This window comes from Amblyraja radiata, chromosome 31, assembly GCF_010909765.2.
Source record: "Amblyraja radiata isolate CabotCenter1 chromosome 31, sAmbRad1.1.pri, whole genome shotgun sequence".
Classification (NCBI taxonomy): Eukaryota; Metazoa; Chordata; class Chondrichthyes; order Rajiformes; family Rajidae; genus Amblyraja; species Amblyraja radiata.
This window is the reverse complement of record NC_045986.1, coordinates 12,286,627-12,300,006: the sequence shown is the minus strand read 5'-3', so window position 1 is coordinate 12,300,006 and position 13,380 is coordinate 12,286,627. Positions and strand designations below refer to the sequence as shown.

General features: G+C 40.0%; 1 protein-coding gene across 8 annotated transcripts in view; it reads right to left on the bottom strand.

The window, feature by feature from the left end:
* Nucleotides 1-13,380, bottom strand: part of rere (arginine-glutamic acid dipeptide repeats) — a 530,103-nt gene that overhangs the window by 184,225 nt on the left and 332,498 nt on the right. For all 8 annotated transcript variants that reach the window (XM_033048501.1, XM_033048500.1, XM_033048503.1 and 5 more), the window contains one exon: nt 7,413-7,461. In XM_033048501.1, the coding sequence (XP_032904392.1) occupies nt 7,413-7,461 (49 nt within the window). The remainder of the gene's footprint in view (nt 1-7,412; nt 7,462-13,380) is intronic.

Below are 13,380 nucleotides of genomic sequence, written 5' to 3'. Positions count from 1 at the left end.
AAAGATATCGATCTGACTTCTGCATATGTGATGGAGCCTCCATTCGGGGAAAATAAATTTCTTCTCATTCTCAACGGCAACCCATTCTTCCGAGGCTGTACGCCTGGTTCGAGACTTCCCCCAGCCAAGGAAAATTTCAAGCTCACATCAACACTGCCAAGTCCTATAACTGCACCTTATTTTAAACTCGAGACAATAGGCTAAATCTACTTGACGTCTCCTGTATAAGTAGGTATGTTGCAAAGCCTACCCGAAGCGTCGCTGAAAATCTGTCGCTGCGGGTGTGCGCGATTTTGGCGCCGTTTAGAAGGGGGCGGGTTTAAAACGCGATTTTCTCTAGGCTGTTCCAATCGAAGATGTTCAGCCTAGATAATTATTAACGAAAAATCGCTGGAAGACCCCGTCGCAAAAGCTATTATTAGTTTTAAAGGCCTTGTATAATAGTTATAATAGTTTAAAAATCAATCTCTAAACCCGCGACCACCGGCAGCTGTCAGGGTCTCATAGAGCAAACAACTGAAGGTAGGCTGCTTATTTGTACATTAAAAAGGGCTTCTTAAGATCCCTTTATAAAAAGTTTAATATTGCGAGTAGCTCATTTTGGGCCCATTATATCCCGCAGTATTTTTCTGGGCATTTGGGGGCACAAATCTACCGCAATGTGAACGTTCTAAACCAGCGCGTGCACAGGAACCCACTAGAAAGCTGATTTAAAATGGACTTTAATTTGCAGCAATTGAACACTAAATTCCTTCCATTTGGCCTATAAATTAATGTAAATGAGATTTTAAAATCATGTTTTATTGTGAATTATTTATGAATATTATTTGGACACTTAGGCTATTTAAAAATGTTAATCATTTATTAAGAAATGGATAGATGTTTAGATCTAGTAATTGAAGTTTGAAATTAGCTACACTTGGGTAACTAACTAATTATATGCTTTAATTTCAGGTCATCCAAGTAAGATTATTTTATATTTGTTTCAGAATGGTTCAATCTACGATAACTGAAAATTTCATTCAGTTCTCTTAATTTTTAAGAAGGTTATGGGCTTTGGACTGCACACGATCACAGCTTTTTTGTTATGTCCATAGAAAATCAATAGGGAACAAGATGCTAATTTCCGAGTATGAAAATGGCCATAACTTTTTAAATACTTGAGATATGAAAGTGAATTAGGTGTCAAATTAAACTTCTTTTTATGCTTTATCTGGTGGGATAAATTACAGACTTGATTTTTTAAATCTCAAAATTTTGTAACATTGCTACTATAAGACATCCACCAATCCAGAAATAATTCTGGTGAACTTTTGTTACACTCTTGTACAAACAATTTCCTTCCTTGGGAAGGGTGACCAGATCTGTACACAACATTCCAATATAACGGGAGGAAATTAGCTCTATCCTTGCACTCAAATCCTCTTTCGGTAAAGGCCGACATACTGTTTGGCTTACTAAATGTTTCAGCACCTGTTACATTAGCTTTTGAGTGTTTCATATATAATACTCTCTTGAACTTCTACAGATGGAACGATAGAGAACATACTAACATTGCAACACAGCCAGGTTTGGCAACGCAAACGCCCACAGAAATGAAGGATATTACACAGAATGGTATACACAGCCCGGTCCATCACGGGGATTGACCTCCCTTCATCAAAGGGCTCAACAGGAGGCGTTGCCTCAAAATGGCAGCCAATATCAAAGACCCACACCACTCTGGCCTCACTTTCATTTCGCTCCTACTATCCAGAAAGCGGTACAGGAGCCTGAAAAGCATGACCACTGGATTCAAGAATAACATTATCCCAACCAGCAACTTGAACACGACACAGCATTAACCTCAGCAAATGTGAACTTTATGGAATGCCTTTGGTTGCACTAAGGACTTGTTTTTTTTGCACCAGTATTATGGTTAAGGCATTAAATGATTTCAAATTATTATATATCATCTGTGTGTTATTGTGTTTACAGGCTTGGTAAGCTGTTGTAAGTAAGAATTTCATTATTCTATTGTCGGTAGATATGACAATTAAACACTCTTGACTCTTGGACACCTGGGGTGTTCTGAACCCCGAAACCTTCCAATCTCTCACCACTGTAAATATACATGGTGTTTCTATTTTATATAAGACAGTGGATGAGCATACATTTTGCACAGCATGTTCCAATGCTTTGCCCAATCAATTAACCTCCCTACATGTTGCTGACGCCCCACTGTATCCCCTCACAGTCCGCACAGCCACCCAGGTCTGAACCGTCATCAATCCAGGATATATTATACGATCCCCTCAGCTATATCATCGATCTAGATTTTTAACAATTGGTGTTCCAACACAGAACTCTGCAACAACCACGAGTCACGACCTCCGATCCAAAATCTTACTGCTTACTCCTACTCTTGTTTTCTATCTATAGACTAATTCTCAATCCACACCAATTTATCATCCCGATATTGTGGGCTTTAATTTTACAATTTAACCTCTCATCACGCATTTTCAAAGCCCTTCAAAATCCACAAACACCACATTAATTGATTTGCCTTCAACTATTCTATTGGTTATAACCTTAAAAACTCTAAGTTTCAGCAAATTTTATTTTATTTTCATAAATCCTTATAACTCTGCCCAATCTAATGCTATTTTCTTGGTGTTCCTCTATTATTTCCAAGGTAATAGTTTGAACATTTTGCCTACTACTCTTATCAGACTCGATTGAGAAGAACAGGACAGGAGCAGGGGCAGACAGGCCATTTGGGCTCTTCCATATAACAGATCATGGCTGATCCTTCATCTCAATATTCCTCCTATTGTTAGAGCACTTGCGTTTAAAAACCTAGATCCGTCTTAAGCATATCCAGTGACTTGAGCAGCTGTGATAGAAAGTTCCATGGGTTCCCCATTTTCTGAGTAAAGAACAAAAGAAAATAGGAGCCCGAGTAGGTTACCACACCGCTGCAAGCCTGCCCCACCATTCAACATGATCATGGCTGATCTATGCTGGCCTCGACTCCTCTCACTCATCCTCTTTCTACAATTTATTTGGTTTAGATTTAGAATCCTACTACAATCCAACAATTCACTTTCCATCTTCTTAAAGTATTCTATCATATTGTAGTCACTTAGTTACTCATCCATAATGAGCCCACACAAACCAGCTATTCATTCTCCACAATATTATTGCTAATTTTGTTGAACCCGTTGTCATGGTGATTAAAATCACTGTGACTACTGTAGTACCCTTGTTATGTGCATCCCACTAATGCCTTCCACCTTTTGGTACTTATCCAGCTTCACCTCGACTGATATTCTCAGCCAACATCCTTTCTCATTATTACTTTAATTTCAACCTTTCCTAAAAACTACATCCCAATTTCCTTTGTGCAAGAAAGAACTACAGACGATGGTTTAAATCGAAGGTAGCGACAACATTTTGTGTCAGTCTCCTTTGTTCCCTTGCCTGCCCTTCCTACATATGGAAAATCCTGGGATATTCAGAGTCTTGGTCACTCTGAAACCATGTCTCTGTAATGACAATTACATTGTATCCGTTTAAATCTATTTGTACTGTTAAGTCACCCAGCTTAATATGAATGCTTCACACGTTCAATTGGGGTCAAGGAGAGAGCGTTCACGTCGCGGCCCTGTTTCCACCAATCTTTCCACCACCACGCACAAGAAGGGCAAGACAATCACCATTGTGCAGATGCCAAGAAGTGTGTTCAGCTCTGGCTGAACAACTTCTTATCTTGTACGTGGACTCGATAAGAAGAAGACACATTCAATTACAGCAACTTTGAAATCTTTTCAATATTTTCAGACACCTCTGCAATTTTTGGGAGTGGCACAATGTGCATTTTATCTCACCTAGTGCTCAGTAAGTTGTTGGCGTTCTCTCTTGCTTGTATGCTTAGTCACTCCCTGGCTGTCACTCTGTTTTGGCCATTCTCACCTACTTACCTTAAATCACTTTCCTGCACTGGTTCCTTGTTCTTTTCTCTTTAGCATTCTCGATTTCTCCCCACCAGGATTTTCCACCTAAATCCCACCATCCTCTCCGAAAGTATTTAATGTGAAGACCAATCTACTTCCTGAGTTATTTGATGCACTAGAACTCTGGTCCTAACATGGTCCAGGTGTAGTTTGCTCCAAATGATCAGTTCTCTCATTCCCCAATACCGTTGCCAGTGCTCTACGTATCAAAATCTACTTCTACCAATCCAATTCCTTGAGCATACATTCAAGTTCAGAATACTATTAACCCCTTGTAATTCTGCACACCAACTGATCAAGTTTCCTGTTTACTTTCTCTCTTTTCTTAAATAGCAGGGTCAGATCTGCAACTTCCCTTGAAAGATCATTGAAAGAAAACCTGTTTATTGTGGTGACCACAAAGCTAATGTTATATTAAACCACTTGTGAACCACCTAACCTAGCCAATGAGCAGCTCCAAAGCCATCAATGTGGTTGACTATGCAGGCACAGTGCATTCAGAAAGTATTCACCCCTTCACTTTTTCTTACGTTACAGCCTAATTTTAAAATGGATTAAATTCTTTTTCTTTATCATCAAAGTACACACAATACCCCAGAATGAAGAAGCGAAAATGGGTGCTTAGAAATTTTTGCAAAGTAATTAAAAAGAAATAACTGCAATATCACATTTACATAAATATTCAGACCTTTTGCTATGTCACTCAAAATTGAGCTTAGGTTCATCCTGTTTCCTTGAGATGTTTCTACAACTTGATTTGAGTCCAGCAGTGGTAAATTAAATTGATTGTACATGATTTGGAAAGGCACACACCTGTCTATATAAGGTCCCACAGTTGACGGTGCATGTCAGAGCAAAAACCAAGCCATGAAGACGAAGGAATTGTCCATAGACCTCCAAGACAGGATTGTGTCGAGACACTGATCTGGGGAAGGGTATAAAACAATTTCTGCAGCATTGCAGGTTGAGAAGAGCGCAGTTGCCTCTGTCATTCTTAAATGAAAGAACTTTGGAACCACCAGGACTCTTCATAGAGCTGGCCGCCCGGCCAAACTGAGCAATCGGGGGAGAAAGGTCTTGGTCAGGGAGGTGACCAAGATGGTTAATCTGACAGAGCTCCAGAGTTCCTCTGTGGAGATGGGAGAACCTTCCAGAAGGACAACTATATCTGCAGCAATCCACCAATCAGGCCTCTATGGTAAAGTGCCCAGATGGAAGCCACTTCTCAGTAAAAGGCACAGTCCGCTTGGAGTTTGCTAAAAGGCATGAGAAACAAGATTCTCTGGTCTGATGAAACCAAGATTGAACTCTTTGGCCTGAATGCCAAGTGTCACGTCTAGAGGAAACCAGTCACCGCTCATCACCTGGCAGCATCATGCTGTGGGGATGTTTTTCAGCGGCAGGAACTGGAAGACTAGTCAGGATCGAGGGAAAGATGAACGGAGCAAAGTACAGAGAGATCCTTGATGAAAACCTGCTCCAGAAAATGTGGGAGAGGTTCATCTTCCAACAGGACAACGACCCTAAGCACACAGCCAAGACAACGCAGGAGTGGCTTCATGACAAGTCTTCTGAATGTCCTTGAGTGGCCCAGCCAGAGCCTGGACTTGAACCCGATCGAACATCTCTGGAGGGACCTGAAAATAGCTGTGCATCAACGCTCCTCATCCAATCTGACAGAGCTTGAGAGGATCTGCAAAGAAGAATGGGAGAAATTACCCAAATACAGGTGTGCCAAGCTGGTAGTGTCATACCCAAGAAGACTTGAGGCTGTAATTGCTTCCAAAGGTGCCTCAACAAAGTACTGAGTAAAGGGAATGTAAATGTGATATTTCAGTTATTTCTTTTGACTGTTTTCGCTTTTTTATTATGGGGTGTTGTGTGTAGATGGATGATAAAAAAAAAAAAGAATTACATTCAATTTTAGAATAAGACTGTAACTTAACAAAATGTGGAAAAGGTGAAGGGGTCTGAATACTTTCTGAATGCAATGTATCTGTGAAGCTGCTGTTCAGGAGACATTACGAATGGGCAACAAATGCTGGCTTTGCCAGCAAAGTCCAGCAAATTAATAAATGCTAAGATAAGCCCTGCGGGTATCAGACAATAGATTAAAACCGAGATTCTCCCCCTTAATATCAACCAATTCCGTACGAGGAAGTAAATCAGCTGAAAATGGATCCTCAAAACACCAAAAGAACCAATGATATTAAATCAATTTACTGAAGAACCCAAACTATAAAGATTACGATCTACAGAAACCAATCTGCAGCTATGCTCATTGCCGATCCTACGGGCGTAGAACATATCGGCTCCTGGAGTTTATTTATTAGAGAAGCATGCTTGCCCAGAGGAGCAGAATTCAGAGGATTAATGAAGTTCAGCAAATGGTTCCTGGACATACCCATTTTTGATTATCAGGTTAGCGGAATTGATTTCCAGTTTTTAAATTTATATCAATAAGCCTCTGACAGTATTATGAAACATAAGAGCATAAATTACCATCTCCCCTAAATGTATGCCGTGAATAATGTTTTGAGTAGCTGTTCAGATAAAATGAGAAAACAGAAGGAACAAGCAAGGGGCACAAAATCTTGGTACAAAACGCTGTTGCACCAACATGTTTGAGATTCCACTTAATTTCATTAAATCATATTATATTTAAATTGATGATTTTTTTAATGACAATTATTATTATTATTCTTCACATCCAGAAACAAGGAGAAATAATAACAGTTTGAATCAGTCGTGCAGCATGGAAACAGGCCCTATTCCATGGGTGACCAAGATGCTCCATCTAAGCCAGACCCATTTGCCCGCATTTGGTCTATGTCCCTCAAATGATTTCCTATCCATGTACCTGTCCAAGTTGCTATTAAATACTGTTATTGTACCTGCCTCAACGTCTTCCTCTGGCAGCTCATTCCGTGCACCCACCACCCTTGAGTGAAAAAGTTGCCCCTCAGGTTTCAATGAAATCTTTCCCCTCTCATTGTAAACCTATGTCTTCTGGTTATTGATTCTCCTTGCCTGGGTAAAAGAAAAACTCAGTGTATTCACTTGATCAATTCCCCTCATGATTTTCTACGCCTCTATAAGATCACCCCTGTGCTCCAAGGAATAAAGTCCACAATAGATAATCTGGGTCAAGTTAAATTAAATGTTATGCCGAATAGGGTATGTGCAATACATAACCTTTCACAAAGTTCTATGCATGCAGCTAATACGTCATTGTGAGTACAATGATGGTAACTGAACATCAAAACTAAACGTAATTGTACCACCTCATATTTATTCAAAATAAGAACATAATGCAACACACTATCTTCCTGCTTTTGCAAATGTAGATGTGTGGAATGTTTATATACAGCCAGTAAGACCAAAATAACAAAGCATCGTGACTGCTAACTTTCTTACCTGATGGCTGGGTCCCACACGGATTTCTCCCTGCGTGCTGTTCAGCCGCCTGCAAAAGACAATTATTGCATCAAAAGCTGAAGCGACAATTACTATGACAAAACAAACCTGTATATACATGTATATTGCTTCATCTCATTTAAAATCCCAAATTTGTTCACATGTAATTTGTGCACAAATAGCAGAAAGATGACGGTCGACTCGTCCTGAAAAAGGGTCCCAACACAAAACGTCATCTGTCCATTCCCTCCATAGATGCTGCCTGACCCGCTGAGTTCCTTAAGGGCCTGTTTCACTTTGTGATTTTTTTCGGCGACTGCGGAGCGTCCGTAAAACCGTCAAGTTGCACGACATACACGCTGACGTATGCTGTCATGTGGGCGACGCCCGGTTCGGGTTAGGGACCACAGATGGGCTATAAATATTCTTCCTTCAATGCATGGATTTTAAGCAATAATATATTAAAATTAATATAATAAAATCAATTGTGCAATTGAAAAGATGTCTGAGTCGTTCAATTTTATTCATAGACGTATTGGTCCGCTTCCAGATCCAATCACCGTCTCTATAACTTTTCACAGGGATGGATTCAGTGAGTGTTGACTGAACTCCCCTCCACCCTCCTCCCGCCCCCATCCCTCTATACGTCTATAAATCCCCCAATACGTCTATAAATAAAACTGAACGACTCCGACATCTTTTCATTTGCGTAATTGATTTTATTGTATTAATTTTAATATATTAATTTTAAAAATCAATGCATTGAAGGAAGAATATTTTACAGCCCATCTGTGGTCCCTAACCCCCTAACCGGGCTTCACCCGCTGGACAGCATACGTCAGTGTGTGACAGGGCGCACGACATGATGAGACACCCAAATGTTGACCCTGGATTTTGAACATTCCACAATCCTGGGGCGACAGAGAGACACCGCACGTCACTATATGCGTTCCACGCGTTACGCCCTGACCACGACGCGACAACCTCTTTCCAGGCGCCCAAGTGGGACAGGCCCTTCCTCAAGATTCCAGCATCTGCAGTTCCTTTTTTCTCCGGTTTATTAATTCTGACTGTTGTTAACCAAGGGAGGAATGTTAATCAGAATACTCGAATGATTTGCTAACTCCTCTTTGAATATTCATTTTAAAATTGCAAAGTTCTTTGACGAAAAGTAATTGTTTTATATGTGTCAGCAGATAAGGTGGTGTTTTAGCATTTCACCGGAAAGAGAACACATCTGACATAACCACAATCCCTGAGCACCAACATACATTATGCTCTCAAGCGCTTGAGGTTGGGCTTGAAATCATGACATTCTGCAGCAGAAGCAAACTGTGGCCTAGCTCAGCTGACACGTTAGTGGAAACTATATGCTAAAAACTGCTGAGAATTCTATTCACAAAGTTGCACTCCTAAAGATTTGGCTTCATTTTCTGAGGTCAGGTCGGGAGGGAGGGGGGATTCCCCCCTGCCACGGGTACCATGTAATCCCGTGTTACCTGCTCCATGGTCAGATAGTCGGCAAACCAAACCGTCTCCCCCACCTTGTTTGCCAGATGAGGGGTCTGTGGACCCCCAGCAGGACCAAAAACAAGACTTGTCAACGGGCGAATGAGTTCCTAGTGAGCCAACGGCCATCCACACTTCAGTAGAAGTTGCGATCACTGTCGTACATAACATTGTGAGGCACCGTGCCCGGTGATGTTTTCAACGATGATGATGATTATTCTGAGGAATAATTCCTGGAGATTTCTGATTATAGTCTATTCATGATATACCATTAATGATTACTAGATAGATAGTTTCATGTCCTAAGCTACCAATTTGTTATATTGCAGTTTCCGCAAAATGCCTCAGGCAATTTTCACCCTCTCCACTAATTTAATCAAGTTACACTGTAGTAGATTTTAGGATATTCTCCATCCAGAAATGGATTTTCTTCTTTAAATCTTTATATACTAATTAATATCCTGCTGCGATATTTAGTGAGTCAGATGATATGCTCATTTATAATGATGGGATTATCTGACCATATAGTAATCTAAATCATATAATTTTCCTCAGGATTCTTTAAAGTCCAAAGTCCATTATTATTCAGTGAAATACGACTCAGGGTAATCAATGGATTGATCAGAAAACTTTGTAAATCAGTTAATATATACTGAATGGCTGACACAATTGAATAGCCTTCTCAGCCCTTACTGAAATGCTTTGGTGATTATGCCTCACGCTGCAGAACCTGCTGGGCAAAAGCATTCAGCAGCTTAAAAACAATTTCATAACTGAATATGACCGCTGGATAATATTTTGCTTTTATCATGTTGGTTTACACTTTTTATTTCAGCATCTTGTATTCTTTTTTACTCAGTTTTTCATTCGGGTCAAGTCAAGATGTCAACTATTGCCATATGCATAAGGACAGTGAGGTACAGCTACAAACAAATATTTTGCTTGCAGCAGCATCCCAAGAATATAGACTCAGCAAACATGCAAAACAAATTATACATAAATGGCACGTGGATTCTGCAAGATAGTACAATTAAATAAAAAGACTGCAAAAACAAAAACATTCTTGCAAAACGTAAACAAGTCCATGTGCAAGAGGTGTTCCATAGTGTTCCATTGCTGAGGTAGGGTTAGGATTGCCCAGGTTGGTGTATGAACCTGATAGTTGTAGGAAAACAGCTGATTCCCTGAATCAGGTGGTGGGGGATTTCAGGTTTCTGTACCTCCTGCCCAATGGTAGCAATGAAAATAGGGCTTGGCAGGTGGTGGGTGACAGATGATGATAGATGCTGCCTGCTTGAAGTAGCACCTTATGTCGGTGTTTTCAATGGTGGGGAGGTCTGTGTCCATGATGGACCCGGCTGAGTCTACCACTCAGCAGGCCACCTGAGTTCCTATGCATTGAAATTGCCAAACCAGGCCATGATGTAACCAGGCTGGATACATTCTGCAGTGCATCTGTCGAAGCTTGTTGGAGTATTCCAGTGACACACCAAACCTCTTTAAAACTTCTAAGAAAGTGAAGGCACTGGCATGCCTTTCTTGTGATGACATCAAGGTGTTGGGCCCAGGACATGTCATCTAAGATATTATCGACTAGGAATTTGCTAACCCTATTGTCAATCTACCAATACAAATTGGCAATAAAAAGAGGTCTCGCAACGTCCCCTTTCGGAAATCGACAATTTGTTCCTTGGTCTTGTTGAATGAGAGGTTGTTGTTGTGGCAACACTAAACCAGATGTTTTATCGCTCTCCTACACTCTGACTCATCACTATCGATGATTTGGCCAACAACAATGGTATCATCAGCCAATTTATAGATGGCACTGGAGATAAACTTCGCCACACAGTAATGGATGTAAAGAGAGTAGAGCGGGGGTCTAAGCACCCAGCCTTCGAGGTTCACCTTTGTTGATGGTCAGTGAGGAGGAGATGGTGTTACCAACCCAGTCTGCCAGCGTTCCAGTTGCAAAGGAAGGAACAGAGAGTCAGAGCTCGGTGATGGGTTTGAAGGGGGTAATTGGGGTTCAACTCCGAGCTGAAGTCAATGAACAACAACCTGGCACGTGTTCCTGTTATCCAGATGGTCTAGAGCAGAGTGGAGAGCCAATGAGATAGCATCTGCCGCTGATCTGTTGCGGCAGATAGGCAGATTGAAATGGATCCAGGTCTTTTCTAAAGCATAACCAACCTCTCAAAGCACTTCATTATTGTGGATGCAAGTGCTATCGGACTCAAGTCAATGAGGCAGGTCACCGTACTCTTCTTGGGCACCAGTACAATAGATGCCCATTTGAAACAGGTGAGAACCTCAGATCGCAGAAGCAGGAGATTTATTTTCTCTTGCTGAACCTCTAATAATTAACGTAGCAGAAATATAATGCAAATCTTTTTAAACATGTTAAGACAATCCTCTGACTGAGTCTGGTCTGCAAACCACCTGCAAATTTAGTCTGCATGTCATGAGGGTGAATGATTTTCCCATTGCCCGGTTAAGTAATGGGATGCCATTTATAACTGACATGGTAACACAGAGCAAAAGAAAGAATCTTCATATAACTGACCTGGTGACATGGCTGAAACATGTATGAAAAAAGGCAACGATCAGACTAGGCTGTTCTTCCTCTGAGAGGGAGAGCTATTCTTTTTCCGAGAGGGGATGGTGAGCTTTTAAAACAGTTTATCAAACACCCAATGCAGAAGTTAAGCCGCTTATTTGCGCAAAACTGGACAATTAGACATGATTCGACGAAACTAGACTAAATTCTGAACCTGTGAATTTTCCCTTGAAAGTCAATATCTCAAACTACACTTGAAAACAAATACTCTTTATTCTGTTGAAGCCCTTTCCTATAAGGCTGAGATGGGTTGGCCTTATTCAAAAATGTGCATACGTTGAAGCCCAATTACATTTTTTAAATCATTAAATCTGGATTAAATTTAACAATGTAAATTAACTTAACAAAATACCAAATTGCAATCTAACAATGGCAATGACATTATAATTAAGCAGTGAAATTATACAAATACATATTTGGTCATCTGTCCTTCCCTATGTGCCAACAATGATGTACGTCAAATACTGGTTAATAAATTAACTGTAGGCAGAACCAGAGAATGCAAAGGATTTTATCAGGACTTGTTCATGAAGCTCCACAATAGAAGATGAAGCCTGGATTCATTTTCATATGGTTCAGTGATACATTTTATTTGATAACCATTCATACCGTTTTCGGGAATGTCTTAGAATTAGTTGGCAAATAATTAAATTTGTTGATGTCCTCCCCAAGCGCGGTGAAAATAATTTACCAAATAGAGTCGTTTTTAATAATGAAAGAGTTAAAACTGAATCTATGTACAAGGAGGCATGTTAAAAGGCAGGCAGGAAACTGGGCACAAAAGTGGTTGATGCAACAAAGATGGTAACTATAGCAACAGCAATTTAATTTTTTTTTGGTTCCAGAGCTGCAACGGATTAAAGAAAATGACAAGATGTTCGCCTTCAAAGTGCACTGTTGCTATGGCTACACTGTAGATTTCATGTTACAACAAGCCCAGTGGTGCCCAGAATTGTCAAGCCTTTGCATGTGTTTGTGGACTGATGCTTTCCCAGTAGGACTCCATTTAGCATTATGTAGGATTGCTTCTTGAAAACTACATGCAGGCTTCATACGACACGAGATAGCAGGCATCATTTTTTTAAATTAAAAAAGGCGACAATTTAACTGTGCAGAATATCCAAAATACTTGAACTTTTACAATAGCCTTTTCAAAAAAATAATCTGTATGTATTTTCCTTCCAAAACATAGCAATTCTCAAAGATTTTTTAAAATATGAGCATCAGTTTAGCATCTGTAAAAGTAAATGCCATTTTGTGGTCAGACCTGAAGGAAGGTGAGTTTCAGTACCACAAGCTTAAGGAAATGATAATACCACATGTGCGTGTTTTGAACAATTGTTTCAGAATTATAAATTTGCAAAATGGACAGATAATTTACAAATAATTCTCATATTGTTTCACACCAAACTACTCAGACAGTGACAGCAATTTAAGTAAATTCAGCCACGATCATTAATAAATCCATTTTGCTTTGCCTGTATAAATTGGAGCAATGGGCATCAGTGAGTCAGGAAAACTCCCCACTCTTCTTAAAGTCTCAGCCCCAAGAAGAAAATATAATAACACGTGCACTCATTTGTTGAAAACTAATGCATACTACCTTCAAATGCGAGCAGCAAATTATTCCTCCCAGCCAAATTTAAGTCATTTGGCAAAGTGTCAACAGAAAATTATTTTGAAAAGGCAAAAAGAGGAGAAACTCTCCCATTGCCTCGTTAATAAGTAAACAAAGTCATTTTTTCCCCACATCTTTCAATACTAACCTCTATTTTTACTTTGGCTTCCATTGTAAATATGCCCATTACTTTTTTTTTTAAAGGATATAAAAATAAAACTATT